Raw genomic sequence first — 14,168 nt, 5'->3', positions numbered from 1 at the left:
GTGCCGGGCGCGGCGGAGGAGGCGGAGGAGGCAGAGCGCGGGCCGGCGCCGCAGCCCTCCTGCTTTTGAACCTGGGCAAAGCAGAGGCGGGGAGAGGGGCAGGGGAAGGAGGCAGGCAATGACATCAGAGCGTCCCGAGCGGATAAGGTGGGAGAGCCGCGGGAGTGGAGCAGCCGAGCCGGGCGTGAGCGATTAGCGGCCGCCGCCGTCCGCGCCGCGCAACTCAACGCAACGCAGCGCAGCGCCGGGCACCATGCAGAGATCCCCCCTGGAGAAGGCGAACATCTTCTCCAAACTTTTCTTCAGGTGGGAGCCCCGGCGCGGCGGGACACGTGCGGCGCGGGGCTCCCTGGGGCTCGCCTCCCTTCCCTTGTTCCCCGTTCCCCGCCCTCCCTTCCCCTGCACTCCCTGCCCCTGCACTCCCTGCCCTCCCTTCCAGCCCGGCAGCCGGGACGCCGCTCGGCTCTGAACGGCTCCGCGGGGTGAGCGATGGGAGCTGCAGCCGAACGATGGGATCCTATCTCTTCTCTGGCATGTTTTTGCGGGGTTTTAGCACCGAGCGGTGTCGATCTGTCAGGTGTCATAAACCCTCACCTGCCCCGGACAAATTAATTTATGGCATAATTTGAGCAACCTTTGGTAAATTACTCAACGAGGTGATCTGTTATTTCAATCGTAAACGGTGAGAAGACGGGAGGGGCGGCGGGGGGTGCTCCCGGAGCGAGCGTTTCCCCGGTCGGTTCCTTAAGCTTCAGGGTTTGCTCGGCGTGCGACCGCAAGACGCGATCTTACTGGAGGGAGTTCCTTGTGAGCCTTGAGAGCGTTCTCTTACTAGTTCAGTCCCCGGCGCCTTTTCTTTCGCACAACAACAAATAAAAAGAGAAAGGAGCCAATGCCAACACCGGTGCACAGCGCTCTATAAGTCGGTATAGAAGCCTGAACACGCTCTACCTGACATTGTTCGAGGTAACGCTGCCAGCTGGAAAGAACAAACAATCCGGCTGGCAGCAGCCCACATGCCGTCAGTTTTGCCCTTTTCCTAAGGAGCTGCTTTCCCCTTTTGTTCCTTGAGGGTCTTTCACACAGCACTGAGGGGTGGGTGGACATGTTAAAAGCATGAGCGCGGGGACTGAAATGGGAACACGTGGTATGGAAGCATAACATTGGCCGAATAACCAAGGGCTGTTAACTCGCTTTCGAAACCTTTTGGGATAGCTTTCCTCTTCAGCAGGTTGCCCTGGGCTTTTCTTCTTCCTATTTTTTTCTTCGTTTAAAAAAGTTCCACAAGGGGAGTGCCCTTTGTGAATTGTTGCTTTGCCGGCCTCCCCCATGTTGAGTTCTGTTGTTCATCTTTAACCAGGTGTGGTTGCAGGGAAGGATCCTGAGCATAAGCAGTTTTTGAGGCTTTATAACCTTCCAGGTGAGGACCCCTGGGGAGTCTGGTACAGATGCTGCAGTGAGTGCAGCTGTACCTGCCCTCAAATGCTGTTAGATCCAGAAAATGTGGATGATGGGAATGAGCCCATATATGTTAATCCATAGAATAAGCTTCAGTTAGTTCTCCTCTCAAGTATTAAGATACAAATCTGTGGGGGAGAAGGCTACGTAATGAGTCCAGTGCTCATGGAGACACTTGTATTTCATTTTATTTCTTTGTAAAGCTTTTGTTAGGGTTCTCCCCTAGGACCTGGGAAGGCGTCAAGGAAAGATTCCAATGTGATAAAGTAAATGTATTTCTGATTCTGACCTTAGTTAATGTTTCCATGGCTGAAACCAGATGCAGCTCATGCTCAGGAAGTGCATAATTAACCATCCTGGGATCTGATCTGAAGTCTTTTAAAATCCAAATCTTCAGGTCAATTAAATGCCGTTTAAATCTTACGTATCATGGAGGAGATGTGATATTGTACCAACTATCTTACTGTAAATGAAGTGATAGTAACTAATACATGAAGTAAAAGAGATAATTGTGATCAATACTGACTACATCAGATAAACTTGTTTACAAAACTTTGTAATAACTGTATGTCACAGAAAAATCGATCTGTTGAAGTACACATCCAGTTCGCTGGGTGAGAACAGCTAAAATTGTATGTGTAACTGTGTGAAGACTCATACGTTCTGAATGATGTGTGTCTATTAATTACAGAGTGCTCTGCTTACTTGCATTTTGACAGGTACTCTGCGGAAGCCTTTGTTTCTTATGAACATTACATGAAAGGTCTGAAAAAATCACAAGAGCAAAAACCAAAAGGTTAGACAATGTATTACAACCAAATTGGCAGAAAGGATGTCTTTCTCTTAAAAATAAAGAAAGAAATCAAGGTATCTTTTAAAGTCATGCATTATTGCATGAGACACAGTAGCTTGTTTGAAAATGCTTCAGTCCTCAAGGACTCCAACAGTTCTTGTCTCATCAGGGGTAGATCCGTATCAATACTAAGGACTATTAAAAGGTGAACTATCACAGAGCAAAAATGCATCAAGGCATAAGAATTTCATAGTGCTTGGAAGCATATTTTCTGCATGGAACTTTACAAAGTCAGAGCATTTGCTACATACCAGCATCAACTGTTTCCAGTCCACTCAACTGGAAACATCCACAATGCAGTGATTAATGTGTCAGATTGGAACAAGGTTTTCTAGGATGTCAGAATATTTTATCAGCATTCTAACTGAGCGTACACACATCAGTGGCTTCTGAAACTGATGCTATTAAGTAAAGAACTCCAAGGCATGCCTACACGTTAGTATGTGCTTTAGTTCCATGGAAGTGTGAGACAGAACCCAAAGGGCATTGTGTCTGGAAGGAGTAGTCAGGTCTTTCTTTGGTGTGTACGGAGAAAGATGGCTTTTTCCAATAATGGTATGATACATTTATTTTTCAAGTACAACATTGATGATGAATGCTTTAGTGAAGTAACTTCTCACTCAGTTCTCATGGAATTACTTCTGAAGTACCGAGCTGGTTATAATTCAGTTGAGTTGAAGGTCACAAAAGTGTGTTAGTATTATTCAGAAAATCTTGTGGATTAATATAATGTTATTTAATATTTATTTAATATTTCATGAGGTGTTATCAGCTTCTTGATACTGATGTCTATAAACCTGTTGACAGGGTTTTATTGCTCCAACACGTAGCCTGTTTGGGCAAGAGGGATAGGGCTGAAGGTGTTGAAGTTAGAATGGAAGTATTTGCTCTGAAGAGGATAATTGGAACATTTCAGTGTTGTTTGTAGTTGCTTTTTTTTTTTTTTTTTTTTTTTTTTCTTCTTAATTTGCTATGCTAAAAAGTGAGAAGCTATTATGTGTATACAAGGAGTAATAGCTTTGGGAAATGTTGCCTTTTGGTTGGACTTTCAAGATTGTCTCGACTGCTTGGGCAACAAAAGTGAATTGCATAGGGTGACAATGACAGAAAGCATTAGGCACAAAAATCAACCTTCATGCTAAAATCTGAACAGTTTGTGCTTTAGAACCTGAGTTGTGATGGTTCAGAAATGAGGTATGAGTGCAAGTGGTTTGAGATCTGCCTTTAGTATGACACTTAGAAACACTAGATATTAACTGCTCAGGGCTTCAGGGTTTCCTTTAGTTTTATTTTTGTTTTCTTCCCAAGTTCAGTAGTTCAAAAAGGCAATCATTATGCTCTCATCCAACTCTCTAGGCATATACTTTAGCTTTGCTACATACCACATATGACAACTGTCTTGTCAGGACCGAGTAGTTCAGTGCCTGTTTCATTGTTAAATCCAGATAAGCAATTCAGATGAAGCCATCTTCATGCTCCCTTCTCACGAGCTCAGCCCAGCAGCTCTACTTGAAGATGCTTTTTCTTTCCAAACCAGAGAGAAAGATCAACCTGTGACTTTTTCATACAGACAGCTGTCCAGTGGTTCCTAGAACCAAGATGGTATGATATGATGGTATGATGGGAATATATGGTGAATTTCTTCTTCCATTGTATGTGTGCTAAGAGGGATAGGAAATGGAATTTTATGTATCCTTCCCTCTGAAGTCTTCTGGGAGTTAGGACTAGTTACCAGCCCATGGACAGTAACTGTCTATACTCTTAAAGGTGCTTTTATTTTCTCCCTGGCTCAGTTAAAGCATTGTTGTGGGTAAGAAACGTATTCACGTGTAATTCCTGAGTAATATTTGGTGATGCCTTTACCTAAATAGTTTCTGGTTCAAGAAGGCAATGTCATGAGAATTAGTTTAAATTCTTTCAGAAAGAGAAGGAACTAAGGCTATCCCATGTGTGTGCAACCTGTTAGTTTCTTGGTTTTTTGCCTTCTTTTTTTGATGTGTTGATAAATAACATAAAATATAATAAAATAATTGTTGTTATTTGTATGTATTAACTATATTACATATTTTATATGTGGACCAAGAAAATTCCTCTTCACTCAGTGTGACTCTGGCCACTCTGGTTGGTTGGACACCCATAGGCTAGACCTACTCCAGTAAGTATTTTTTCCAGTAAGACATAGTGGCTTGAAAATGAAACCTGCTCTATCCAGGGATATAGACAGGTATTTTAGCCCTGCATTTAGAAAAAAAGAAGGTACTGAAGTTCTTGGTTTCTGAATAGAGATGAATTTATATACTTATTTTCCTAAAGAACTGTGGGAATCATTATGAACATTTGTCCTCAAAACTTACCCTGAAACCATCTTGAATTCCTTAATTCATGGCAGGGGATTTCACTCCGGAGGGCAAGTATCTAATATTCAGCAAATATTTGCAGCATGTCTTGTAAATACATAAATGTAGCATCTTGCCCATTTCTTTTCTGAGAGCCTGTGTGCATCATCAGCTAGGAGCAGGTAAATTGAATTGCTCAGCATGATGTTTCGGTTGCTGTGACAGCTTGCTTAGGTGTGTGTGCAAGGCAGATTTCTTAGTCTGTATTCTTAAGGCCTTATGTGAGTTTAGTCCTGAGGACCTGACTTTTGGTAATCCCAGGTAACTGAAAATCCTATCTGCTAAAGAATATCAGGCATAGATGTAGCTGCTACACATGCGTAGGTCACTCCAAAAGTTGTGCCTCCTATTTATTTCCCACGGAAATTACAACTGATACAAAGAGCATAATAACACCATTAGACTATTTGATAGAGCAAACTCCCAGATACAAAACACTATTTTTCAGCATAGTCACCATCATTAGCTTTGCATTTTCACCAGCAATGAAAGAGCCTTCGTGCTCATAAAAATCTGCACCAGTGGATGTGACCCTATGTCTCTGTTGCCACTTCTGAAATGCACCTCCTACTAACTCAGTGCGCAGACATCCACTGTTTGGTCTCCAGAAATGTTCAGCAAATATCAGTGAATGTCAGTGGGGGCAATTATTTCCTCACGGAGGAATTCAGTGACACCTCTGCTTCATACTCCTTTTTCACATTGAATGTCATTGTGTCAGGCTGTTTCTCTGCTGCCATCTGTCACACAGCAATAACATGTAATGGGGTATTGTTAGGAAGCCTCATCCTCTACTGCTGTACCACCAGTATCTATCTCTGAGGTTGTAGGCCAACATAATAATATAGGAGGGATTACTTTCAGAGCAGCCCTCTCTGTTATGGTAATGCAGTGCTGATCATTTGTCTATAGCCCACCCTTCATTCCTGTGTGAAACAATGAGCTGTCAGTACTTTTGAAGGTCAGCCCAAAAGGTTCACCATGCCTACAGGTTTGGAGCTTCTTTAGGAAGTCTGAGTATAAAACGTGAAACGAATTAGAGAAAATGCTGACTCTCCTAGTCTGAAAGCATTTCGGCTGCATAATACCTTAAGGCTGAATTCTGTCCTTGTCTCAGCCTGATGCTGCATCTTTAATCTGACCAGCAGAAGTGCAAACCCTCTGTAGCACGTCACTCTTCTCTGGGTGATTTCTATCTCTGAAGGCCAGCTGAATGTAGCAAGTTTTATCTGTTTCTGAAGTATATATAAAGCTTGTTTTTCTTTTGCAGGGGAAAAAACATTAGTCTTAATACTCAAAATAAAATGGTCAACTATTTGAAAGACTTGAAAGACTTCCTAACACTTTAGGTATTGACATGGAAATGGAACAATAGAAATTTCAAGCTACGGCACGGGAGATTAAGGCTGGACATTAGGAAGTATTACTTCTCATAAAGGGTGGTCAGGCATTGGAATGGACTGCCCAGGGAGGTGGTGGAGTCACCAGCCCTGGGGGTGTTCAAGGAAAGACTGAATGCTGTGTTGAGGGACATAGTTTAGTGGGAGCTATTGGTAACAGGTGAATGGTTGGACTGGATGATCTTTTAGGTCTTTTCCAACCTTGGTGATTCTATGATTCTGTGATTCTACGAAATCAGTTTTATTACTTGTGTTATATAGGCTTCCAGAAGCCTGAATGGAATTTTGAAGTCTACTGTACTGAGCATTGCAGAATATGAAATAAGGAAACTTATTCTGAAGATCTTCTTGTTTAAGTAGACACCACAGATGAAGAATGGGCTAAAGAGAAGTTTGCTTATTAGTTCCATAGAGAAGAAAGTGGCGTGTACAAAGATTTTGACTTGTCTTGGAAACATGTGGTGATGTTGGCAAAAACAGACTGTTGGAGATCTCCTACCTAGGGCTTCAATTGCATGTGAGTGTTTATAGTGTGGCAAAGTTATTTCAGCATGTTTCCACACCAAGCAGTTATAAGCTCTTTCAGTCTCTGAATATCTAGATTTTTTAAATATGCTTTCAGACCGATGACAGTAGTGCTGCTTGTTGCAGGAGAGTTGTATAAGCTGTAATCTTTATTTTTATTATATTTTTTCTAGCAGCATATGTATGTAGTGGGTATAGTGTTTGTAGGGGCAGGATGATGCCAAACCTGATTCCAGATACTGAAGTGTCACTTTATGCCTTCTAAATAAAGTAAGAAAGGGAAAACCTGTGTTGCGTGAGCAATAACTTGTGGGCTGCATTTATGTTTCACTAATTCTCATACAAACAGAAGGATCCCTATGAGCATTTTTACAGCCAGCTTGTGGCTAAACCAAAACTGTGTCAGGAAGCTTCCAAAATTAGGAGAAATCTGAATAGACTTCTAAGATATTTTGAGAATAGTTGTATTTTTTTTCTTTGAAACCGGATCCTTCCTGCTGTTCAGATATGGGTAAGCATCCCTTTCTTTGGTGGGATTGCTCCTAGAAGGCAGTGCTTGTGTGATCTCTGCAGAATTGGCACCTTGACTCTGGGGGCAAGGTTGTGCCTTAGGAGAAAATCCCAAATGACAGATGGGAAAGGTACTTGGTTTCAGGTATTTTCTCATGCTGTGCCTTAATGGTTTTACTCACCTTTTTATAAACCTGTTTCAGCTTTCAAAATACAGAATGCGAACCTGTATTGCATTGGAGTCAATCTGATCTTTCATATTTACTTCTTTCAACTTAACTCAATTTAAAGTTAATCTTCGAAATCTGGAATGCTTTTATTTCTCTGAGGGTAATGAATACAAAACAAAACAAAAAACAAAATGCCATCAGCGTTGCTTTGCTCCGAGCCCAGGAGTTTAGAAATTGGAAGATGAGAGACATTTTCTCGTTAACTTTCAAGAGTCAGACTGAAGACTGGCAGCATCAAATACCACGATGCAGAGAAGATGAAAAAAGCAAGCAGTAGCAGCAGCAGCCTATAAATGTGCATTAATTAATTACTGTTGCAGTAGCAGTTTACCTTTTGATTGTTAGTATTTACATTAAATAGATAATTTCTTCCCATTCCTTTCCTCAAACTGCCACAAATCTGTTCAGTTTGTGAAGATATTTACCTCTGATCAGATTCCAGTTGCTGCCGCTGGAACAAATTACAGAGTTGAATGAGTTACAGCATGTAATGTGCAGCTGAGCATTCATTTGTTATGAAATATATCTGCAAATGCATGGCTAAATAGTGGAGTACTAAATTAAGTGAAGGTAGCTGGTGTCACATCTGTGATCATCTTGTAGCTTTTCAAGTTCAGCTCAGCCACAAACTGAACGGCTCTGCCACAACTTTGCTGATAAAAACTCTCTAATTACATGTAAATATTATTCTTGGAACATTGCATTTGTTTCTTTTTAAAGGAAAAAGTGCTGAAGGTGTTATATACACTCTGAGAGCTATTCCAGCTGGGTACCTACCATTTGAGGCAAAATCAGCCAACCTCAGCTCTGCTGTGCTGAAGGCAACCAGGGCCTGGGTGTTGGCCATGGTGCCTGGCTGCTGTGAGGCTGTGCCGCCCATTAGCGAGGGCCATGCAGAGCCAGAGCCACTCTGAATTGCAGGAAGCTCACAGGAGAGGTTTGGTGGTGCAAATACATTTCAGGCATGGCAGAACTGCCACCTCCAGTATCACAATTTGTTCTGCTGCCACAGCAATAGGCATCTTTTGGAGAGGACTGGAGTGCGGGTCTCTCATGGCACCTAGTCTAGGTTAGATTCTGAGGAGTGGTTGAGGTCTATGTGGTGCCTTGACCTTTTCCTACTTTTGGCGGGAACTTATGGCTCTAAAAACACAATATAAAACTTGGGCTCCAAAGCATCAAAATCATGGCTTGATTTTTTTTTTTTTTTCTTCCACAGAAGCTGTTAAAAGAAGGGATAAGATAGAGGCACTGTTCTTGCTTCATCTTCACCAAGGTTTGGGCTCTCTCTCCTAGGAGCTACAGGCATTATTTCTAGTTATGTTACCAACAGGTAACATATACCTTGGGAGGGAAAGAAGTGCAGCCACGTCTGCCTTAGTGCTGCTCTGTAGATATATCACTGTGTTGTGCACATGGTTCCCCTCCAGATACCTGCTCTGCTGGGCAGGTCTCAGCAGTGTGGACTGGCTGTCCTGGAGCTGTGGTACCTCAGGGTTAGAGAGGGTCTGCTGTCCCCGGGGAGCTCCTGGGAGGAATATCTGGGTGGTTGGCTTAGCAACACAGAGGCTCTTTCTGTCTGTGGTGACACACAAAGCAGCCTAAAGGGAGAGTCAAATCCTATTGACTAGTCAACAGTGTGTGTTAATACTCTCTGGGAAGCCAAAGACATCTGTCCTTTCTGTACAGTTTGTTTGAATTAAGTGAGAATGCTAGAAAAATAAATAGCTGTGAAAAGAGATCTATTCTATACTTCTAAGGTGTATGATAAAGAGATGGTCGTTGGAAATAGAACTGAAAAGAATTTCAAACGATGTGTATATGATATTTATGTATCAAATGCATAAGGTATTTTTTGCTACCAGGCAATTAATATGGAGGAACTTGTTTTTCTTTCTTTGTTCTTTCCTACTGTACACCCTTGAAACTTGTCCCCTGCTGGGTTTCATGTGTGTGTACCCATAATAACATTCCTAGTAAGTGGCAAAACTCTGACAGCACTACAGGTTTCTCTGTGAAAGAGTTCATTAAATGCCAGCCAGTAATCCGGTGGCATTTGCTGACATAATGCTGTAAAGCCAATCTGTCTCCCTTCCTTCTTGCCTTCTTGCTTTCTTCCTTTCAAAAGGAATTTTGCATTCTCAGTAGAAATAAAAAGAAAAAGCTTGGAATTAATGCTGGCAAATCATTTCTATTAAGTCTAAAAATAAAGAGGCATACTGACAAATTCTGATTCAGCTGTTTTAGGTAATACAATGAAACATGGATAACTTCAGATGACATTGCTGGTTAAAATAAATGTGCAAACATTTTACATTTCAAAACTTTGCTAGAAATGCAGAGCATAATGGTAAACTGGATGCTATTTGAATCTGGAAAAAACTTGTTTGCAGGAGATATTCATGTATGTTCTTTTTCATTAAATATGTACAGTATGACATGGTTCTTGACAGCACAACCAGACAAATAATAGTACACAAGAAGTAGATCCTTCCAGTACCACCACTCAGGCCTGAGGCACATGGCGTGGCTCACAGATGGGTTCAAGTGGGACTTCCCAGTAAGACCAGGTCAGGTGGGAGGTGAACACTGATGTGCAAACCCTGCTAAAGACTCTGTTAGAAACCTGACTGCAGAGCAGAGTAACCCTGGAAGGGGTCAGTTCCACTCATTTAGCTGGTTAGAGGAATTTGTCTGCTGTAGATACAGCTGCTCTGATGAGTAGGCTTATGAGGACAAGGACTGCACTAAGTTTGATTCGGACTTGTTGACTTTGGAGAAGAGGGTGACTTAGGGGCACGTGATTTAGATTGCACCGATAAGCAAAGCCAGTTAAACACCAAGAAGAACAAGAGACATTCTTAGGAGTACAATAGGTTTGCTAAATATGCCACCACCCTCAAATGATAGTACAGCCGCTCTGCATACTAATTGCAGTCACATTTTGTTACTTTGATCAGTGGCAAAATGCCAAGGAAGGTCAAGTATCAAAAGTGAATCAATCAATAGAAAGTATAAACAAAATAAAATGCATGGAGAAAAGCAGGGCAATGGAAAATGTTTTCTCAAAAACTGCAAGTTTGGAAAATGTGAAGCATTGCTCTTTTGTTAGGACAAGTTGGGAAATGCTTACTGTAGTCCCAAAGAATTACTGAGGAGCTCAGCAAGGATATTACTTAACTACTGTGTTGAGAATTAAAAAGATTGCTTTGGAAATATTGCTGCTTACTTGCATTAGCTGCAGTACTGGTTTAGAGTGCTATAACTCATTCGTTCTATGATTTCTGAAATATCTGCATATACAGAGTTTCTAATGAAGACAGTCAATGAGAGTGCTGTGCTTGAAGGGATTATCCATTCCTGCATCTGATGTGCACAAAGTCCATAGCAGTGGTCCTTTCTGCTGTCTTGTGTATGATTTGCCACGTGCAGTGGCCACTAAAGACTTAAATATAACAATATTATTTTGAATTCAAAAGTGTTTTTCTGATCCATTTTCTTACATCCCTGAAAACATTGGCTCCTATCTCCAGTAGTGGTGAAGCTTATGGACCTTTTACCAATGACTACAAAGTAGATTCTCATAGCTTGCTTTGCTATAGCATACTGTGAATTGCGTGGTATTTCTCATAAAGTGGTGTCAAAGACAGAGCTGAGCCCAAATGATTTCCATGAACCGGGGTATGACTGTAGAAAGGAAGGATAATTTTCCAGTTTCTTAAAACATACTCCCTTTGCAGTGAGTGTGATATAGCTGTTCACTTGGGAAATACCTTCGCGTTCTACTGAATTATGAGGATTATAGACTTGTGTCTCATAATCTTAATAACTTTGTTAAATGAACATTACTATGGACATGGTAGGTATTACAAATACAGAACAGAGGACTCAGTGCCCTGCTCGTTGTCTGACTAAATGGGAAGAATGGGCCATAATCATAACCCCCAACTAATTAAATGCACCAATTTTGCAATTGTTCTCCTCATGTTGGGTTTCTCAGTGTAGTTTAATAAACATAATGTAAAGCTGCATTGCATTATATCATTTTGTGTGTACATCTATGTGTATTTGTGCAGATATGCATAATTTGGGTGCTTTGGACAAAACAGTCGCACAGGATAGCGCAGTTCCACCATGAATCCCAGAAACCAGTCATCAGTATTTTATTGTTTTCTTTAGATGGACAAAACCAATTTTGAAAAAGGGTTACAGACAACGACTGGAACTGTCGGATATTTATCAAATTCCTTCTGCGGACTCTGCAGACAATCTTTCTGAAAAACTAGAAAGGTATGAAAAGTTCCCGGAATACCTTTGTTTCAAGGATCACATTTTGATGTTCTTTTTCAGTGGGGTGTAACTTCGAAACTGTGCTGCACACAGAACTATTTCATATAAACACGAGGGCTTCAATTCAGTCCCTCTCCCAAAGCATCTGGTGCAGGTTTTGCTGGAGTTCTGGGGCAGCTCCCATCTGCATGATTGCAACAATGCAGCTAAACTTAAGTGCAGGGTAATGTGTGTATTCAAAACTGGTGGCAATTATTGATAGCATAGGTGTACTTAATTTGTTTTCATACAGAGAAGGATTTATAAATGGAATATTCTGGTTATTAAGTATTCTGTTGAAAAAATGAAGGGAAGTTTTAGCTAATTAAGTTCTTAGGAGTTAAGATCCTTAAGTTAAGAAATTCACGTTTCTTACACTTTGCTGGTATTTTCTTTTTGCAGATTGGAAGAGCTCCAAGGCATTTATTTGCCTATTATTTGTGTGTTGGTCTTAAGTACACCAGGTTTCTTTAAAACATACAGTGTGACCTTTTCATGAATTAATTCCCTGCAGGGTGATGTATGACTGTGTATTTAAAACTGCCAAATATGCGACTGAACTACATTTGAACTTTTATTGATCTATCAAGTCAATGAAGATCAGGTCTTCAGGGTCTCTGAAAAGCTTTGTTTCTTTAGTCACCTAAGCTAAATCTCCTTGGATATACTTGAGTGAATTGAAGTATGTTGGAGCCATAGACCCATGTATTTGCTCCCACAACTTAATGGTCTTGTTTTTCGGTTCCTTTTCAGAGAGTGGGACAGAGAGCTGGCAACTTCAAAGAAAAAACCCAAACTTATTAACGCTCTTCGACGATGCTTCTTCTGGAAATTTATGTTCTATGGAATATTATTATATTTAGGGGTAAGATTTATTCTTGTTTCTTCTGAACTTTTTGTGTTTTGTAAATGGATGCAGGATTACTAAATTAGTACAGAATCTTGTGAGTAACTACAAGTTTTTCTCTGTGGATTACTTAAAAAGGTAATACATCTGGAGAGATAAGCAGAGACCATCTTAAGTAACTTATTTTCTGACCATGTGTTAATATCTTTAAAGCATACCTATGGCTAAGTGCAAGCATATGTCTTCTGAAGTAAAGATAGAGAACTGATGAATTAAAGTAATTATTTTCTCACCTAAAATTTTTAAAGACACATCCTATGAATTTTCAGGAGAAAATTTCATGCACATTAACAAGAAAGGACAGTGAAATGTTACATGATTTTGGTCAATCTTACCAAAAGAACTAATGAAGATAACGTTGTCTTTATTAGTGGTAAAAATTATGCATAAATAAACATCTAAAATATGCCTGGAGTTTGGTGCTCCCAAGCAAATAAAGAGGAGCTTGATTGTTAAAGTCTGAACTGGTTGTGTTTATCAGCTTTTTCCATGTTATGATTATCCTGGCTTATGAAATTCCATGTTTGAAAACTCTGCTACTGGAGTGATGACTCGTGAAAATAAATTATTGGTAGTGGTGTCTTACTGGGTATGTTGCATATCCAGTATGTAAATTTGAAAACTACTGTCAACCAATATGTGCATTAAGTATGTGTGTGATTTTCAATTTTCTGTGATTTAATAGTAAAAGTGAGATATCAGCTTCTGTGTTCAAAATGCTGTCATATCAGAAACTGTAGATGTAATAGCCTGGATAGTCCCAACTTCTCAGGTGCATTCGTGTAGTGAGTACTTTCGATTTTAGATAGACCTCTAGACCAGAGTTTTATTTCGGATAGATTAATACAGAAAGGAATTAATTCTATTACCATTAGTGTTGAATGTGATATAATTTAGCTGTATTTTCAAGGAGGAACGTAAACTGAGCAAAATAAGAGGGGAAGGGTAATTTGTGGGAAATAAAGCATAAATTTATCTGAAGTTCATATTGCTTCCTATGATACAGCTCTCTTCTACCTTTTTATGAAGTATTCCAGTGAACTATCTTAAGAAAATAATTAAGTTACAGAAATGCACGTCTTTGTTCCCATTAGAATGAAGTATAGCATGGAAAATGTCATGCTTCCTATTAAACTGCTAATGATTTGTCTGTAGAAGGGAAGTTGCAAGCCAGCTAGATCATCTAATGAGCTGATGAAGAAAGATCAGAAACTGCTCTATAGCAGTCATTCCAGATGTATTCTAAGATAAGTAAAATCACACTGATACTTCAAGTTTTAATAAATTTATACAGAGAAAAACTTGAAGAAAAACTTGATGCTCACCTCAGTCTGAAGTTGCTTCTGCTGAAGATTTGGTTGAGTGAGACATGCTTACTTCCTCCATGTACAGGGACCTCACAACAAGGACAGAGGCCAGGTGGCCACTGTGCTCATTCTGGAGGCCTTTGCATCAAATCTTGGGCCAACTTCTGGTAGTTCAACTGTTGCACGGAGCTGCTGGGAGGCAACCTGGCTCTAATTGAATTTGATGAGTCAAATTGTCTTCTTGTCTTTGTCC

General features: G+C 40.5%; 1 protein-coding gene across 1 annotated transcript in view; it reads left to right on the top strand.

The window, feature by feature from the left end:
• Window positions 1-253: 253 nt before the first annotated feature.
• Window positions 254-14,168, top strand: part of CFTR (CF transmembrane conductance regulator) — an 81,458-nt gene continuing 67,543 nt past the window's right edge. The window contains exons 1-3 of the mRNA XM_072352739.1: window positions 254-306; window positions 11,552-11,662; window positions 12,455-12,566. Of these exons, the coding sequence (XP_072208840.1) occupies window positions 254-306; window positions 11,552-11,662; window positions 12,455-12,566 (276 nt within the window). The remainder of the gene's footprint in view (window positions 307-11,551; window positions 11,663-12,454; window positions 12,567-14,168) is intronic.

This window comes from Excalfactoria chinensis, chromosome 1 (assembly GCF_039878825.1).
Source record: "Excalfactoria chinensis isolate bCotChi1 chromosome 1, bCotChi1.hap2, whole genome shotgun sequence".
In the NCBI taxonomy this organism is placed as follows: Eukaryota; Metazoa; Chordata; class Aves; order Galliformes; family Phasianidae; genus Excalfactoria; species Excalfactoria chinensis.
The sequence above is the reverse complement of the archived record's forward strand: the minus strand, read 5'-3'. Positions and strand labels throughout refer to the sequence as shown.